This window comes from Lolium rigidum, chromosome 1 (assembly GCF_022539505.1).
Source record: "Lolium rigidum isolate FL_2022 chromosome 1, APGP_CSIRO_Lrig_0.1, whole genome shotgun sequence".
Taxonomy (NCBI): domain Eukaryota; kingdom Viridiplantae; phylum Streptophyta; class Magnoliopsida; order Poales; family Poaceae; genus Lolium; species Lolium rigidum.
The window spans coordinates 325,266,620-325,285,498 of record NC_061508.1 but is presented as its reverse complement, the minus strand read 5'-3'; the positions used below and the strand labels follow the sequence as shown (position 1 = coordinate 325,285,498).

Genomic DNA, 18,879 nt, shown 5'->3' with positions numbered 1-18,879 from the left:
GACAAAACTGAAAATTTTGTTTTTTTGTTTTTTTTTTTTGAAGTCAACTGAAATTTTTTGAACACTTAATTCTGGAACCAAAGATGGCCTTTTACACATTCAGGCATTCTTACCCATCCAAGGCCCATTTCGGCAGCACGGAGCACGCTCACGTTCTCCCAACTCGACTCCATCTCCACGAGGGTTCGCGGCGGCTGGCTCCTCCTCCAACTGCCAGCTCTTCCGCCGCCGCCGCCGCCGGGCTTCAAGCTCGCATCATCGGCCCCTCCACGCCAATGGCGACCTCCACCGCGCGTCGCCGAAGCGGTCGCAGGAAAGCGGCGACGACTCTGACGGAGATCCCCGACCACCTCCTGGCGGAGATCTTCCTCCGTCTGCCCGCCGGAGAAGACCTCGCCCGCGCCTCCGCCGCCTGCGTCACCTTCCGCCGGATCGTCGTCGACACCGATGGATCCTTCCTCCGCCGTTTCCGCCGCCTCCACGACCCGCCCCTCCTCGCCTATTTCGACAGCGGTGGCTTCCACCACGCCCTCCCGCCTCACCCCTCCGCGCCCGCCGCCCGCGCGCTCGCGGAGGCCGCCGACTTCTCCTTCTCCTTCTTCCCCAACCACGGCAGCTGGGCCGTTCAGGACATCCGCGACGGACGCGTCCTCCTCCTCCGCCCCGGCGAGGGCCTGCAGCGCGAGGTGTCCATGGAGCTTGCGGTGTGCGATCCCTTGCACCGGGGGTACGTCCTGCTTCCCCCAGTACCTGACGACTTGCTCGCTTCGGTCACTTCGGTGGCGCACGCGGCTCCGGAACACAAACCCTGGTGCGAGCCTTTCCTCGTTCCGCTGGAAGAAGAGGCGGATGCTGCATTTAGTGTGATGTGGATGGTACATTTCAGTACTAGGTTGGCTGCTTTGGTCTTCTCTTCAATCAGTGGACAGTGGCAAGCTGCTGCATCCAAGGAATGGAGGGATTTGTTTCTTGAACGTGGCGAGTCGAACATGGTGTCATCACCGATCGACCGCGACGATCACGGGCGCCATTACGCTTATGGATGCTTCTACTGGGAGTCCGCTGAGATAGAGAGGAAAGAGCTGCTTGTGTTTGACACCCGGAGTATGGAGTTCTCCATTTCTGACCTCCCACCTGGAGAATGTTTTTGGTCTGCGCGGGGTCTAGCCATTGTGGAGGCAGGGGAAGGCAGGATTGGACTGTTCGGTATACTTAATGAACCTATTGATAGTACGTTTGATCTCAGTTATTACATCAAGGGAAACGCAGGTGAGAGTTCTAGCAAGTGGCAGCTAGAGAAGACTGTGTCACTTGGTTCTGCATTCCGGTATGATATCAAAGCTGCAACTGGAACGTACCTGCTCCTAGGAATGATTCGATCCCTGCGGATTCCATACCTGCGGTTGGTAGACTCAGATCCGCAGATGCCAGAATGGGAATATATCTCAGTTGATGTCAAGACGCTGCGGCTTGACAGGGTTTGTAGTAATTCTTCTGAGCATCCCTATTCCACGAAGTGGATATATACCAACTTCCCGCCATCCTTGTCTTCACCGAAAATATAAAGTGGTAAGTTTTCTATTGCATATGTCCACTTGACAGTTCGCACGCAGCTTCGTCTAATGCGTAATACTAGTTCATTATTTTGATTGGCAATTCTTGTTTATACGATTTAGCGCTGGTTGTTTTCTTGCGCTTGTGGGTAAGCTAATCAAGCTTGGGAACATAATTGTGATTTGCTGCTTCATTTGTTCCATTCGCTGTTTGGAGGGAATCTGAAAAAAACATCTTTCACATCGCTTATGCATCCATCACTTAAATCCTGTATATCACAACAATTATTTTGGATGAATACATTATGTTCAAGGTGCTGAAGGAATAGTAATATAGATCCAGTTTACTCTTTTGGTTGTTTCGCTCACCTCAAGAAAATTCTTTTCATCCAAGCGTGGTTCATCTTGTCTGCCTTTTCTTTTATACATATAAACATGCAGAAAAGAAAGCTTTATTTTAGGCTTTTAGTCATCTTAACATCTATATTCCATGTGGTTTTGAAATAAATCTGCATAATTGGTAATGTCACAAATTAGAGGCCGACTTCATGCTCTGTATAGCAAGAGTAGCTTGTGCTCACAAGCTGTTTGATTTGAATCAGCCTCATAAGGCCAGTTATAGGGTGGGCACCCAGTCTTTATTTCCTTTCCTTTCTAAGATATGTTGAACATTTCACCCGCCTCTTTCCGAGTCTCCCAGTACATGCCAAATATAAGCATTAATCTTTGTAGGATGGTAGAGAGCACAGACAGTTTGTCGGTTGTGGCTGCCAAGACCACCTGATTTGTTTTTCATTCGGTGGTATAAGTTCTAAGTTTTTTTTTACTTCAAACCGACCTAAGTTAGAGGTCCTGCCACATGGAGCTGCCACTTTTGCATGGTCCGAGTTTTCCAGGAGTTATTTTCGTATGCTTACGTGTCTCCATATGGCTTTGTGTTCCAACTTGCATTGTTAGATACAGTGCTAAACGAGTAAAAGTGTGTACTTGCAGTTACTTGTTTCAAATTCAGTTGAGATCAATAATTCAATATTATCAGTGGGACATATGCTACTCTGTTTGTAGCCCTCGATAATTTGTTCCATTTAGCTCAAACTGTTGTGTAAAATCTGTGATGAAAATTCTTATATGAATATGTCCCCCTTCTCGGCCCTAAGATTTTTGTTTTCGAAATAACAACGGAGAAAAAATTATAGATGTAAAGATGACTCAAAGTCCAAAAAGAAAAATCTCCGTCAGACACAGATTGTCGCCCTGAAGATTTTTTTTTTTCCTTTTGGAGTCATAATCTCTGTCAGACGGTGGAGAGCACACACCGACACACAGTTTGTTGATAGTGGCTGCCGAGACCCATGATTCAATTTTTTTTCCTTCAGTTATTTTTTTTTAGATTGACCTAGGTTTGGTGTCTTTGTTTCCCTACCTGAATGCTACTACTGCTACTGAACAGATCAATCAAATTAATTAAGGACCGATGCATGATGGAAACCGGCCACAACAAGGAGATCACAGATCGAGAGGAGCATCCAAAAAAAGATGGGGAAAACAAGAACTAGCTAGGCTAGCTCGGTAAAATCATCCCCACAATTAAGATGCAGATCGACGGAACCAGAACAAATCCTATATACACAACAAGCACGCATGGTTACCTTACTTGCTCGCTCCATGGATGGATCAATATGTTGACAAGAGCTGGCTCTAGGACAACGGCTCCAGCAGCCTTCCGGATGCAGCCTTCTTCACCGCCATGGGCGGCGTGGTCGACAACGGTGAAGCATGGCGCCCCCTTCTCCTCTCCTCTCCTCTCCGAGCAAGAGTCAAAGTCTAAGTCACAAAAGTCACGCGCACCGACACGCGGTATGCATATGAGGGCTGGTACTTATAGAGAGGAAGGCCTGATTTCAAATTTGGAGGGAGCGAGAAAATAGAGCGGGAAGAGGATGAAATTTCGGCTATTTTTTCAACCAATACTACACCCACGCCGCAGCTGGTTGTATAACTCTAGGATGAAGCTGATTGTAAATGTGCGGCCTAGATGCAAGATGCCAAGGATTGGTGACGTGGCTGCTGAACGATCAAACTCCCGGCCGTAAATCACTCATGTCCCATTTTATTACGTCCCGGATCGTAATCAGCACGAGTAATTGCAGGCCGCTCGGTTTTCCTAGTGTGTAGTTATGATGGACCTATTTTTTAGGATCTGAGGAAGGGACCTTAATAGTCGGGAGTAGTTACCGCATGTGGCGTTATTATTGGTCTTCCCCGCACGAAATTACTCCTATACTATTCCAATAAGATTCCTAAACAAACGGTGACTGATTGCATCACGTACTCCTTGAAATAAACGCGAGAGACTGGAAGTCACGTACTACCCTCCCTTTTATTTCCATTCACTAGTATTCAGCCATAGCGTTGATTTAGGGGGCTTTGGATACTATCCATCATAGTAGAACAATCAATTTCGTGTGTCTAATTGACCTTCCACATCACTGATCCGTGATATCGTGTATCTGGGCCATCCATTTTTCCCAGATTAGAGATCCTAACAGGCGACGATCAGATTAGAGAGGCTCTCAAAGATGGGACCGAAATCCACCTTGTTCCGGCTCTATTGTTTTCCCTCTAAGTTTGAACCGTTCAAAAATCTCAGAGTTTCCCCTATAACAAATGCGAGACCATTGAACGCTCGTACTACTACCCTTTTTTTCCTATTCCCTGGTAATTATTAATTACCTACAACCAAACACAACACCCATGTGAGATAGGATTTCCCTAGCTAATATTCGTAGCTTCAGTTTAAGGAGAAAAATATAAACAAACCCTGTTGAAATTTGCAGGGAAAATGCCACGCTTCAGTTTGTTGAAGAAAGAACCGTTGAAATTTGCAGGGAAATGGTCACTGATGCTAAGTATTGACTTTCCAAAGGTACCATTTTCTAAGGGGTAGCTGGAATGCATCTTCTTTTATCATACAGGGTTCAGCAGTTCAGATGGAAGAATGTCACTTTTCATCCTTCAAATTTCTAAGTCAGTGCTTGTATCCATACCCTTTTAGTATTCCCATTACCGCATATTAATTGGCTCCAACCAAACATACTCCCTCCGTCTCGGTGGGTTGGGCTTGCAAGGAAGAGCTAGGCATACACAGATTGGGCGTTAAATTCTGCTGGTAGAAAGTAGGGATCTGCTGGTGGGCCAACAAACCAACAATTAATGGAATTGATTGACTACCATGAATCAAGGCCAACAAACCCGTGATTAAGGATGACCAAGCAGCGAGATTAGTTTCCGAGCTCGTGCCCCTCATAAATCTCAAAGTTCCTCCTAATTTCTCTCCCTTAATTTCCTCTGTTAGCCACAACAAGTTCCGTTAATTAACAGGCAGGGGCGAGCGCGACGACTCCTCGATTGACTGCCCGAGGAATGGAGGGAGTGTGCGGTAGGCTGATTGGATAACAAATTGAGAGTATTTTATCTCCTTCCTCTCAAACCTACTGAGCACAAAAGGGGTGCTTGAAAAAAGAACATAAAGGCTTATAGCGGGAACCCCCAATAGATGAAAAGTCAGCGCCTAGTTTCAAAATTCGAGCCAAAACTCAATATTGCCCTCCCATGTATAAATAGGAGGGGTGGTGGAGGTACCGCGTGTCGGGTGCGCGTGACTTTTGTGACTTAGACTTTGACTCTTGCTCGGCGAGGAGAGGAGAGGCCGCCGCCATGCTTCATCGTCGTCGACCACGCCGCCCATGGTGGTGGAATAAGGCCGGGTGCATACGGAAGGCTGTGGTGGAGTCGCCGTCGTCGTGGAGCGAGCTCTTGTCGACATATTGATCCATCCATCCATCCATCCATCCATCGGGCGAGCGAGTAAGGTAACCATGCGTGCTTGTCGTGTATGTAGAATCTGTTCTGGTTCCATCCATGCATCTTAATTGTGGGGGTGATTTTAGATGCCTAGTTCTTCTTTTCCCCATCTTTTTTTGGATGCTCCTCTCGATCTGTGATCTCCTTGTTGTGGTTTCCATCATCGGTCCTTAATTAATTTGATTGATTGGGTTCAGTAGCAGTACTAGCATTCAGGTAGGAAAACAAACACACCAAATCGAGGTACGTACTCCACTAGGGATCGAGTACTTGTCATGTATCAGTGCACGCACGCCGGCGGCCGGGTGATGGCCTGCTAGGCTAGCTAGCTGGGAGCAGTTTGGTTCCAAGAGATATGAAAAAAAAAAGACTGACATGGGATTAGGTGCGTGCGTGCGTACGTGCGCGTGCGAGTGGATGGGTCGATCCGGCCGCGCGCGTATGGATCGAATGGACTGGGTCTGACGTGGGATTCCCGTCGCATTTTGCGTGGGATTTTGCGAGAGCAAGAAAAAAGAGCGACCAGCATGCAGTTCCGCGTGCGCGACTCATGTACGCAGGCGCGGCGGCGGTGTACGAGAGAACGGGCGCGCGTGGCGCCACGGCTGAGCACACCACCACCACACCCTTGCCGGACCTGGCGAAAGAGCTCTGCTTTCTTTCCTTCCCCCCCACGCGTACAGGCTGTATTGTAGGGGTGAAGGAGAAGGAATGCAATTATAGATTCAGTTTACCTTTGAAGTGTTTCACTTAGCATAATTATGTCCACTTCATTTTTTTTTGCCGTGATGTTGCTTTTGAAATAAATCTGCCTAACTGGTGCTTTAACCCCAATTCACTGATCTGAATAGCAAGAATAGCGTGTGCTCACAAGCTGTTTGATTTGAATTAGCCTCATAGGATCAGTTCTAGGCTTCACATGTATCAATTACACACTGTGGGTATTATGACTTCCTGATAAATTTCCTTTCGTGGCCTAAGTTTGATTTTTTTTTCTATGAAACACACCTAGGAGTTTGTTATGCGACTCGGCATGAAGCAACTAATTAGTTAGCATGACCTACGATTTCCAGGGCTCTTTTTCTATTGTGTACATGAGTCTGGCTATGTGTTCCAACATGGATTTCAAATTACAGTGCTAGACACAGAAAAGTGTGACTTTGCAGTCATGTACTCAATTCCAGTTGAGATCAGTATCACCTATGGGACAGAAGTTGTTCTCGTAATGCTCTTGATACTGTTATACCTAGCGGAGTAGCAGGTGTGGACAAATGGCTCCTGAAAATCTGAAAAATATTCTGTAGATAGTCAATGATGTGTCATTTTCTATTGAATGAATCGGATTCTAAAATCATTGCTTAAAGCGGAAACCCACATATAGACGTGCAAAATCTCAGTGAAAAATTCTAGGTATTTTGGGCTACACAAAAATAACAATATCTGACAAATTATGGAGTTTTGAAAATGTGTACTGTTCACTATTCTCAGATCCACACTTTTTTTCATTTTTGTGTAGCCTAGACTCCTAGAGTACATAGTATTTTGCATTGACATCAGGTTGGGTGCGAGCACGGACGGATTCAATCCGTTCGGAAACCAGAGCAGCACACATAGCACATGGCCCGTGTTTGTATGGATCTACAACCTCCCGCCCTGGCTGTGCATGAAGAGGAAGTACATACAGATGAGTATGCTAATTCAAGGGCCGACACAGCCAGGAAACGATATCAACATGTATCTCGCCCAGACTATTACTGTCCCCCCTCCGGCTTCACTTTTAGTCCAGCCGAGGTCGATCAATTTTTCAATTGCCTTCTAGGAGTCAGAGTGCCCTTCGGTTACTCCGGGCTAATAAGCAGATACATGGACCCCAAGAAACGAAACTTCAGCGGCATGAAGTCTCATGACCGTCACGTGATGATGACGCAGATTCTTCCGGTTGCAATCCGAGGTATAATGGATGACCATGTCCGTGCAACGCTGATCGGGCTCCGTAACTTCTTCGACGTCATAACTCGGAAGTCGATAAGCGTGAAGAAACTCGCAAGGCTCCAGGAAGAGATCGTGGTGATCCTATGTGAGCTTAAGATGTACTTCCCGCCTGCATTCTTTGACGTGATGGTCCATCTGTTGGTCCATATCATGGATGATATCGTCAGTCTAGGGTCGGCATTCTTACACAACATGATGCTGTTTGAAAGAATGAATGGGGTCATTAAAGGATACGTTCGTAACAGGTCACATCCGGATGGAAGCATCGTCCGAGGCCGGCTCACCGAAGAGTGCATCTCTTTACGAACGAATTATCTAGACATCGAGGACCCTGTTGGTTTGCCTCAAAAGAAGCACCTCCGCGAGGTTCGAGGGAGTAGGCCACAAAAATGGAAGGAAGGAACCGCACGTGCACATGTCCGGTCGGACTTCCGACTTTGACAGGGCCAACTTAGTAGCGCTACAACACATTGACTTGATCGATCCTTGGTTGAAAGAGCACAAAACCATGATACGTAACGCTGGCAAACCGATGATGACGGAAGCAGAAATATACGAGAGAGCACAACTCCTCTTTCGCGCGCTGGTTCAAAGACCACATTGATGCTAATCCCCCACCAATGGATTCCGACAAGGATAAACTAGTATTGGCCTTGTCACATGGCCCCGCGCCCAACATCATGACTTACCAAGCGTACGATATCAACGGGTACACATTCTACACGGAAGAAAAAGACAAGAACAAGTGTTTACCGAACTCGGGGGTAACGATGGATTCCTGGACGGGTGACGTAAAGACTAGATACTACGGAAGAATCGAGGAAATCCGGGAGCTTAGCTACGGCTGGGGAGAAAGTGCCGATGTTCCGTATCGGATGGGCTAAGAGCGTCACAAAAGAAGACCGGTATTTCACCACCATGTTTCTACCCGAAGCCAACAAATCAAAGTCCACGAACGCCACCGCGCGGAATGAGCCATGGGTACCGGCGCAACACGTGCACCAATGCTTCTTCATAACCGACCCATCCAGGGCCTAGCCGTGTTATCGTGAGGAGAGGCAAGAGGACCATCGTCGGAATGGATGGAGTCGCCAACGAGGAAGACTTCGAAGGACAAGTCGGAGACCCAATGATGGAAGAATCCGAGGATGAAGACACAACATACACCACAAGAAGAAGCGAGGACCACGCTACCGAGGTCGGTCGACCCTTCAAAAGAAGAAGTCACGACACGGGGCTAAATTATTCAACGACGAGCAAGAAAATCAAGAAGAAAGCGAAACACTCTTCTCAATCGATGATGTAAAACTTTATTTGCAAACTATAACTCATATTTTGTGTAATTCATAACTACTCATATGGTCATGGCCAATATTTTATGTATGACTAATTAATATTGTGTTGGTCAATATTTTGTGTATGTATAACTCATATTTTTTGTTTTTACATAACTCATGTATATTGCTTTGTTCTTATCTTGAAAAGATAAGAAAAATAAAATAGTATAGCATTTGGGGTAAAAAAAAGAAACATAAAATAAAGAGAAAAGAAATAAAGAAAAAGAATGGAAAAAAGAAAAGGAAATGGGCAGGCTAGCTAGGTGAATTGACATGTCCCAGGTTACAGCTGTGCCAGGCTTATTGCCGGCGCACCAGGCTTATTAATTCGCTTCCTTCCATTGGTATAGCCACAATGATTGAAAGCACCCGTCATCTATAATAATTATGATTGTGCATTTTTTAGAGTAGGTGGAGATGTGCCTTTTCATTAATTAATAGATGGAAAAATCACAAATATATAGTTGCAGATAATTGTGATTGTACACTAAAAAAAAACGATTGAAAGCACCATGCCAAATCTCAGCCACTCCGTGTACAGTTTAGTTGGTGCCCACCACATTGTTTGTTTTAGACTTGTGGTCCAATAGAACTATCGAGATCGAATACTACTTGCTATATATCTCCTGTTCACGCTTTACGTACTGCTCATCATAGACTCCACAGCTAGAAACCTCAAGAAATAAACCTCTGCACGCACGGAGGAAGTGACTGGATGGAGACCAAGCAGGCCGCCGAAGCGAAATGGTCGCACGGGAAGACCATCCCGGTGAAGAACGTTCAAGCGCTTGCCTCCGACGCGGCGGAGCTGACGGAGGAGGCCATCAAACGGTACATCAGGCCGGCGAGGACCAGCGACGTCGTTGCTCATAGCAGCCAGAGCATTCCCATAATCGACCTTGCTAGGCTTCTTGATTCCCAGACCTACCGGCTGGAGGCTGACAGGCTCAAGTCTGCATGTGAGGATTGTTTTTTTGGCTTCTCGTGGCCTGCTTGGAGATTTCGAGCAGGCGCTATTATAGGCCCAGGTTGTCGGATCCGAACTCAAACCTCAGCTGCCAAAGACTAACCGCGCGCGCGGGCGAGCTAATTCACGTATTGCAAACTGGCGCCACCGAAGCGGCCGGCCGGCCAGGTACTTGCGGTGCAAAGGGGTCGCACCCGGCCTTGACTTGACGCCGTCTCCGCGCGTGGACCACCTGCGGCTTTGCTTCTGGGCGGCCACCCACGCATGCGGCACAAAGACGTGGTCTCCGTCCCTCGCTCGTACACCGCCGCCGCCGCTGCGTACGTTTAGGGTTTAGGGTTTAGGGTTTAGGGTTTAGGGTTTAGGGTTTAGGGAAGCAGACCCAGTCCCAGTCCATTCCATACGCGCGCGCGCGGCCGGATCGATCCATCCATTCGCACGCGCACGTACGCACGCACGCACCTAATCCTCTTTTTTTTTTTTTCTCACATCTCTTAGAACCAAACTGCTCCCAGCTAGCTAGCAGGCCATCCATCACCCGGCCGCCGGCGCGCAACAAGGAGATCACAGATCGAGAGGAGCGTCCAAAAAAGATGGGGAAAACAAGAACTAGGCTAGCTCGGTAAAATCATCCCCACAATTAAGATGCAGATCGACGGAACCAGAACAAATCCTATATACACAACAAGCACGCATGGTTACCTTACTTGCTCGCTCCATGGATGGATCAATATGTTGACAAGAGCTGGCTCTAGGACAACGGCTCCAGCAGCCTTCCGGATGCAGCCTTCTTCACCGCCATGGGCGGCGTGGTCGACAACGGTGAAGCATGGCGCCCCCTTCTCCTCTCCTCTCCTCTCCGAGCAAGAGTCAAAGTCTAAGTCACAAAAGTCACGCGCACCGACACGCGGTATGCATATGAGGGCTGGTACTTATAGAGAGGAAGGCCTGATTTCAAATTTGGAGGGAGCGAGAAAATAGAGCGGGAAGAGGATGAAATTTCGGCTATTTTTTCAACCAATACTACACCCACGCCGCAGCTGGTTGTATAACTCTAGGATGAAGCTGATTGTAAATGTGCGGCCTAGATGCAAGGATTGGTGACGTGGCTGCTGAACGATCAAACTCCCGGCCGTAAATCACTCATGTCCCATTTTATTACGTCCCGGATCGTAATCAGCACGAGTAATTGCAGGCCGCTCGGTTTTCCTAGTGTGTAGTTATGATGGACCTATTTTTTAGGATCTGAGGAAGGGACCTTAATAGTCGGGAGTAGTTACCGCATGTGGCGTTATTATTGGTCTTCCCCGCACAAAATTACTCCTATACTATTCCAATAAGATTCCTAAACAAACGGTGACTGATTGCACGGCGAGAAACGAGGAGGCATTGCCTAGTAAATCAAAGAAGGATTTAATGAGAAAAAGATACTACTAGTAGTATTAGTTAGGAGCAAGATTGGAAGCTATTTCCCCTACAACGAATCCTTAACAAGCGGGCCGAAAATTTTACAACCTATTCATACGAACAGAGTGAGTAGTATTTCTCTACATGCATTTTGTCTGATGCTTTTGGGCCACGCACATACGACTGCCCAGCCTCCTGTTGGAATCAAGCGAACTAGCTAGAGGTACTCTAGCTCAAGTAGGAAACTTAATTACTGCCAAATATAGATGTTGCTTCCAACGCCAATAATTTATTCTCTCTAGATGTATACACAGGATCAGCAGAAAATTCGTTAGCAAATAAAAGTTGTTCGAATTTTTAAGTGTGCTTCGATCGGACGCTTCTCCTCTCCCAATACATTCACTGCCTGTTAGGATCTCTATAATCTTTTCGTTAGATGGAAAGGGTGGATGGCGCAGATACATGATGTGCGGGGTTAATGAATGGGATTAAAGGCAGTGTTTCCGCGGCCCCAAAAATAAATGTGGTGGCTACAATTTTTCACGGCGCAGCCCACGGAAAATCCTACTCCGTGTTCAGTTAAAGGTTATTAATACTAGGGAATGAGAATGGAAGGGTACGAGAGTTGTCGGATCCTTGTTTATTTCAGGGACATGGAAAGTTGAGGTGGGCAAAGGGAAGAGAATTAAGTAGCCAATCACCGCATATCTATTCCCTGGGGGTGATTATCGCTGATTGGGAGAGTATTGCTATTTATTTCTGTCGTTGATTGATGCCTATAATTATGGGAGTCCAACGAATCTTACGTTGAATCTTTCTCCATATTTTCTTTGCGACATAATAGCCAATAAATCATAATATTTTCGTAGGATGTTTATCTTAAGATCGATTCCCCACGCGTACTTGCCTTCACATAGCATGCACACTATGTGGTACAAGGCTGCAGGAGGAGAGCGATTAGCTATTAAGCAGAACATTTAATGCAAATACGACTTCGTTACAATTCATGCACGCAATTCCACCCGTGGCTGCTGCAATAGCCCTGTATTTATATCGAAATATAGACCGGCTCTCGTTGCACCCCTATACTTGAAAAATAAAAAATAAAAAAACTTTTTCAAACTTTTTTCTAAATCAAAGATGATAAGGTATTGTACTTGAAACAAAATATTTCCTTAGGAAATTATTTTTATTGTATCCTGGGTAAAGAAAACAAACTCGCAACGCCCCATGACCAGATACTATTCACTTTATATTCGTCATAATTTTGTCTTTTTTTTTGCCCTGGAGACCATGGGAGTCCTTGGTTTCCAGGAAGATTCATTTTTTTTAACTTTTTTAAATTACTATAATTTTTTTGGTCTATGGAGGTGCGTTGCACCCGAGAGCCAAAAGTCTGCTTCCTGTATTTATAGACTTTTTTTGGGAGGGAAAGGGGTTTGAGTTTCTAAGAGAGAATTCTAGGGCGTTTCAATCCAACGCTTCTCATCTCCTAGTCCCTGCTTCTATGGACGAAAGGGATGGGTAGCGCCACCACAGATCGCTGATGGCTGCTTCTATGTACAGGCGCGCATGTAGTTTAAGAAATTGCTTTGACCATTATTTTAATCAATAATATATAAAATATATATCACAAAAATTATATCATTGGAAAGCTTTTTTGCATACGAATCTAATGATATAGATTTTGTAGACATAAAATTTATATTTTGTTGACCAAATCTATGGTCAAACTTTATCTTAAACTGCGTGCGTGCCTGTTAATCTGAGACAGAAGGAGTACTAGATAGTAGTAATAATTACCACGAGATGGAGGAGAAATCCTAGTAGCCTGTAATCTTGGTTTTCCATCTCCACAGGTTAACTAATTATATGATGTTGCGGAATCCTAGTAGTCAGTGAAGTCAAGCAATAAATCACAGGTATCTCTGCTTTCCGCTCCACCATCCAGGCCGAAATGAGATTATGCCAAATTCTAGCTAGTCCCCTCACGGAGGAGATTATGCCAAATTGGTTTCCCTTATTTTCTCCCAGATTTTCTTGTAGTATCGACATGACCGGCCATCTATCCCCCTCTTTCCGTCAACACTGCGATTTCACGGATTGAGATTTGGCTAGCTAAGTTGCTCACAAGTTTGATTTGGAGCAGAATTTGGATAGAATGTTGCTTTCTCTCCCAGGTGCACACGACTAGCAAAGCTGGCTAGAAAACCAAGTTATTTCTTATAGCAAAAATCTATATAGAGGATCCATTTCCCTGTTTTCCAGTCATTTACATCACGGATACCTAATACTGCAAATATTGCATTTATCACCGATAATGTGGTGTTCGTTATCTCAGAGGTTCTTACTTCCTATCTGTCTGGCAACACATAAACAAAATTCTTTTTCCTATTTGTTTACAATGAAGCTAGAAACATACAAAACAACTAGCAGCTCCAACACTCTGATCCAATTCTCAAGTGCATGCTCATGTACATTCACATCAGGTAACATCCTCTGAAGCATTTAAATACCGATAAAGAATTCAACTCATGATACGGCCTGACCATCAGCAAAACTACAGTACACGGCAACATTGGTACAAAACCTTGCACTTGAGCCTGAAACAGAATGCTAGTAGTGGAAATCGGCCAGAAACTCCCTTGCCCAGCCGGACAAAGCTACTCTATCTCCCTTCCTCGAGGCGACCTCTGTTTCTCCCTCATTGTTGTTGCTACCGCCGCTGCTTCAGGGCAGCCACATGCACAACTCTCCATTCCTTCTCTCTCAGCACCCAACGCTGTTCGTCGACCGATCCATGCACCACCGATCCTCCGGCGTCGTGTCAGTCCCAACCGGCTATGTACCACCACACGTCCAAGAACAAAGCTCCGTCAGCATCTCGTTTGTCCATTCGCCACCGCCTGCATGCACGACAACAAATCAGAAGGCATCAACAAAATGAGATAACGGCTGGAGGGTGTTCCATCGAGATGAGCTACACACATTGTTTCTTACACAATCATATCAAATAAATAAATAAAATGGCAACAACAACATGACCATCCTTTCTCTCTTTCTTTACATGCATGACCATTCAGTCAAGAACATGGAATTAATATCCAAGCTAACCACTTAACATGTATCACAACACACATTAGCAGCCTTACTTACACACAAAAAATATTGGTTTCCTTCCAAAATGCTACAACCTACTCCAAACGCATTCCAAGCAACTCCAAGGGACATGTGCTACCAAATGATAATAACAAGAGAGTTTCTTCAACTTCTAATCAGCAACCATCCAAAGTAAAATGCGTTTGCATGTGATGATCAAGCTTTGATACTAATTCATCAAGCCAACAATTTTCAAATCATTCAGGATATAGAGAAAGAAAACATCAACAGTTTAGACATACTTCAAACAATAATATGCATTGGGTCGCAAAACTTGTTTATCCCTATCTATTTACACATGGCATCAAGGACCTCACCTGAATAGCTTGTAGCCCAGGCAGAGCATCACCACCGCGGTTGCGTCGTGGGCCAAGACGGAAGGCCAGGTAGTCGAAGCCAAGGGCCGGCAGTGGCTAGTACAGCAGCAGCAGCAGCAGCATTTACACAAAACAAGAGAAAGAATCACAATTACGCTCCTCAGCTTGATTAGCTTTGCCACAACCACAAGAAAAATAAGCACTAGTAAATTGTGTAAACAAGAGGGTGCACCATGCTGCAGACCAGCCAGCTCGTCCGTCCTCTGCTGGTGGGTTCGAGGAGCACCACCTCGTCCTTGCTTACCAGCGACGCTTGCCGTCCGTCCTTTGCTGGTGGGTTCCTGGAGCAGCAGGATATTGTACTGGTGCCGGTGACCAAGACCATGCCAAGCTGCTAGCCATCCGTCCTCCATCAGCCGCAGCAGCTACAAACAATCAAAGGAATGAATCCACAAAGAATATATAAAGCAAAACTATATTCACCACATTTGGGAATGAACAAAACGGCTCAAAGAGAAACAAAAGCAAGAAAAGACTCGTACAGACCAAAACTTTAAGATGGATTTTTCCTTTTTGAAACAATAACATATCAAGATACTATACAGACTGACATTACTAACAACCAAAAACAAGGATCTACTTAAGACCATATTCTGAACAAGTTCCAAGGTTAAGACAGGAGCTGCACCAAACAAACAATTTCGGGCAGATTAAAAATGTCTCAGAGGTTCAAATTGTCTTTAAGAAGCTACAGGAAGCTTACCATTCTGCAGCTGATGCTTATAAGCAACGAAGAAGAAGTGGTACATGTCTCAGTTGTCTCTGGGTACTCCGGATTAAGTACTGGCTCCATCTTGTATGTCATTTAGTCCTCCTCCTTGCCCTTGAAGAAAAACAATTCATGGTTAGTACAGCACACATACATAGACAGAAACAAGATGCAGACAGATAAACATGGACAGATAATCTGAGGGATTGTATCAAAATGTTCTGGATTCGATCTAATTGCAGTCTCAAGACTGATTGCAGTTCATAAACAACAACGGAAAACCAAATGAACATGCCACAATAGCAATATCAAAAGTAGTACCTACACAAGTGGAATCTGCCACTCTGCTTAGCTCGATTAGGGCTTCACTAGAGCTAATTCAAAATGTACAACACAAACAATAGCATGCAAAGGATGTATAACATGTATGATGGCTATTCAAGATAAAAGTGCAGTTGATATTTTAAAAAAAACACCAAATGAGCATCAGATTCTGCTAGAATGAATCGGCACGTGGGTAGCTACTGACACCTTGTGGCACAGAGATGCAAGTTTGCAAAATAGCCAGAAATATCATGCTGGAAAAGAGTACTATGTGCACTACCATATTGCTACATGTGAATAAGAAGGACCATGACGCAATGTATACAGCCAGTAAAACTAGCATAGTGATTCAAAAATGTTGCTCGTTTTGAGATTGGTCTCACACAGCTTCAACAACTAGAACGAGTTGATTATTCACCACATTGGGAACAAACAAAAACGTCCCAAAGAGAAACAAAGCGAGAAAAGACTTGTTCAGACCAAAACTTTAAGACGGCTTTCTTTTGAAACAATAACATGTCAAGATTCTATACGGACTGACATTACTAACAAGCAAAAACACGGATGTACTTGACACCAAATTCTACACGCATTCCATGGTTAAGATGGTAGCTGCACCAAACAAAGAATTTCATGGACATTAAACATGTCTCAGACTTTCAAATCGTCTTTCAGAAGCTAGAGGAAGCTTACCATTTCGCAGCTGATGCTTCCAAGCAAAGAAGAAGAACTGAAACACGTCTCATTTGTCCCTAGGTAGTCCAGCTACTACACCTACTGGTTCCATCTTGTCTATCATTTAGTCTGCCTCCTTGCCCTTGAAGAAAAACAATTCAGGGTTAGTACAACACACCCTGTTCTTATATATCTTATAACAATAATTAGCACAGAGGTCAAAAGAACTAAACAAGATCAGCTCTAAATCACACAAACCACAAAAACTAGCTTTTGCTTCATTGAGCAACACCACTAAGTTTGAACTGGCAACATTAGCAATTTATTACTAGTGGCAGACTACAAGTAATTTAATGGCTGCTGTCATTGAATCTTAGTTCCGCAAAAAAGAGAATTTCAGCTGTAAAATGGATGCACCGGAGAATCTAAAAGATAAGAATCTCTTCTCTTCTTGTTAACAGAAAAATGCACATCAAAATCACATAAACACTACCATAACTGAATATATCAACATAAACAATATATCAAGCAAACCAAACTACTGCAAGTTGCAATTGGTAGAATGAGAGGAAACATTACTCCTCCAAACCATAAATTGCATGAATTGATTAAAAAGACATTATTCTACATGTATTATGCATCATGTGAGTCAGATGCTTGCTTAACACATTACCAATCCTATCCATTGCTTCTCGCTATATTAAACGACACTGGTGTATTAATGTACAACACAAATGCAATGCTTGCTCAAATAAACGGCACTCGTGTGTTGATGTACAACATAAATACAGTGCACAACACATATTGGAAAATGCACTGCACAACACAAATAAGCTGGATTAAGCTACTGACTTGGACATGTCCAGCACCATGCACAGCACATATACATATTGGGAATTGGCAAAAACAGAAAACATGTCATCTACGAAATGATAGGAATTGGCAAAGGAAACATCTTTCAAATGGTGCAAAGGGGAAGAACAAGCAGCGAAACAAAATCACCAGTAGGACAAACTAGTACCAGAAAAGCTCCACATATAATTAATTCAATCACTTAATGGCCAGACACTGGACATCGACTCAAGGAATCACCTGAGAGAATTGTAGCCAAAACCGAGATAACACCACCACCGTGGGTGCGGCGCGATGAACTTTCCGCCACAACCTGTGCTGCAGTAGTCGCACGGCATACTCTTATGCACCTCACAAGTTAGAAGAAGATGGCATATTAGAAAAGAAACGAGTACAATTAAGCTACTATGGAAAAACACACACGTTATCAATGAGATGAGCAGATGAAAGTCTTTGGTGTCCATACCGCAGGAGGGGCATCGCTGCGACTCCTGGGAGCTGTATCAGCCATCAAAAAACCTGCCAATTGTGAACATGCTGGGTAAGGTTTTATCTAAAAAGGAATAAGAAACCACTACACATATAATCTAGACTAGAGCGCAGTAACACTACTGCCTTCCCCAGATTGCAGCAGCTGTACTCTAATATCATGGTGGCCACTGCAGGTATGGAAACAAATAACAGGTAAATTCAGATCCCAAAGTGAACAGATAAAGAGAACTTACAATCCTGGGGAAAGAATACTACCTCTGTTGAACAATTCTGAACAGATTCATCCATTAATACAGCGCTACACTTTCCCAATTGGAATGAAATAACAATCAGCGGAAATTGATCTCAAGTATTGATTCAGCAGATTCATATAAACAAGTAGCATTTCGAATTTATTTTGTTAGTATGCAATCAAGAGCAAATGGGCAGCAATAGCAATGTGTGTGTATACATGCATCCTGACAGCTCGGACAAGCTAAGTCTGCACACCATGAGTCCATGTTTAGGGCAAGACTAAACTAAAACGTACGGGCCTTATCCAGCTCACACGGAAATAGACACCTAAAAATCTGAACTTTTCACCTATAGTGCTCTACTGATCTGTTAGTTGCTAGCGCACACACACGATCGCAAATTCAGAATACAAATCTCAGCCTTGGCATATCCACAGCACACCGAACCAGGGACCAGAAGTGAGGAAACAGGGGTCCTTACCTGCAGGGCAAGCTGGCCCGTGGATGCGAGCTCGTCGGGGACGAGGTCACCGGCGGCGATGTGGGGAAGGGCCCGGTGCTGGTGGCCGGCGTGCGGCAGCACACCGCAGTCCCCTGGCCGCCATCTCTTCCTGGTGGTCGGATCTTCCGTGATTGGATGCCGGCGGAGAGAACCCAAGGATGGCGCGTGGTGGGCGACGGATCTCCGCGGCACGCATCGTCGCCGGCGCGTCCTGGTTGCCGGCGCGTCCTGGCCGGCGTTCAGCAGCCGCCGCGGCCACGCGCGCGACGCCGGCAAGGCGAGATCGACGGAGCCGCTCGCGTCCATGCACGCACGCGTGCGCGCTCCGGCGAGCAAGCCCGGCCGCGCCGGCGTGGTGGGTGGGCGACCATGGCGCCGCCTCTGTGATCGCAGGAGAGGAAAGAACGGGGAGTGGGGGAGGAGAAATGCGTGCGTA

The 18,879-nt window shown here is 45.3% G+C and overlaps 2 protein-coding genes across 3 annotated transcripts; one reads left to right on the top strand and one right to left on the bottom strand.

The window, feature by feature from the left end:
- The first annotated feature begins 825 nt into the window (after window positions 1–825).
- LOC124699026 lies at window positions 826–3,076 on the top strand. Its single transcript, XM_047231401.1, has 2 exons — window positions 826–1,569; window positions 3,004–3,076. Exon 1 carries the CDS (start codon window positions 867–869, stop codon window positions 1,563–1,565), a length of 699 nt encoding a protein of 232 aa, XP_047087357.1. The 5' UTR covers window positions 826–866; the 3' UTR covers window positions 1,566–1,569; window positions 3,004–3,076.
- A 10,376-nt stretch (window positions 3,077–13,452) lies between these two features.
- On the bottom strand, window positions 13,453–18,326 carry LOC124699037. Of its 2 annotated transcripts, XR_007001239.1 has the most exons (6): window positions 17,457–18,326; window positions 16,383–16,506; window positions 15,360–15,479; window positions 14,829–15,021; window positions 14,597–14,692; window positions 13,453–14,026 (listed from the first exon to the last, which is right to left on the bottom strand). XR_007001239.1 is itself a non-coding variant. In XM_047231411.1 (5 exons), the coding sequence occupies exons 3-5, from the start codon at window positions 15,459–15,461 to the stop codon at window positions 13,948–13,950; spliced, it is 606 nt and encodes a 201-aa protein (XP_047087367.1). In that variant the 5' UTR covers window positions 15,462–15,479; window positions 16,383–16,506; window positions 17,457–18,326; the 3' UTR covers window positions 13,453–13,947. The 2 variants fall into 2 exon arrangements, 1 of the variants encoding a protein (XP_047087367.1); XM_047231411.1 differs by having other exon boundaries at window positions 14,597–15,021.
- Window positions 18,327–18,879: the final 553 nt, after the last annotated feature.

Coding starts and splice junctions, on each gene's coding strand:
- LOC124699026 (XM_047231401.1), top strand. CDS start 867: ATGTGGATGGTACATTTCAGTACTAGGTTGGCTGCTTTGGTCTTCTCT.
- LOC124699037 (XM_047231411.1), bottom strand. CDS start 15,461: ATGACATACAAGATGGAGCCAGTACTTAATCCGGAGTACCCAGAGACA. Junction 15,022..15,359: donor TAAGCATCAGCTGCAGAATG/GTAAGCTTCCTG, acceptor GATTGTTTGTAG/CTGCTGCGGCTGATGGAGGA. Junction 14,027..14,596: donor CTGGGCTACAAGCTATTCAG/GTGAGGTCCTTG, acceptor TCGTGCATGCAG/GCGGTGGCGAATGGACAAAC.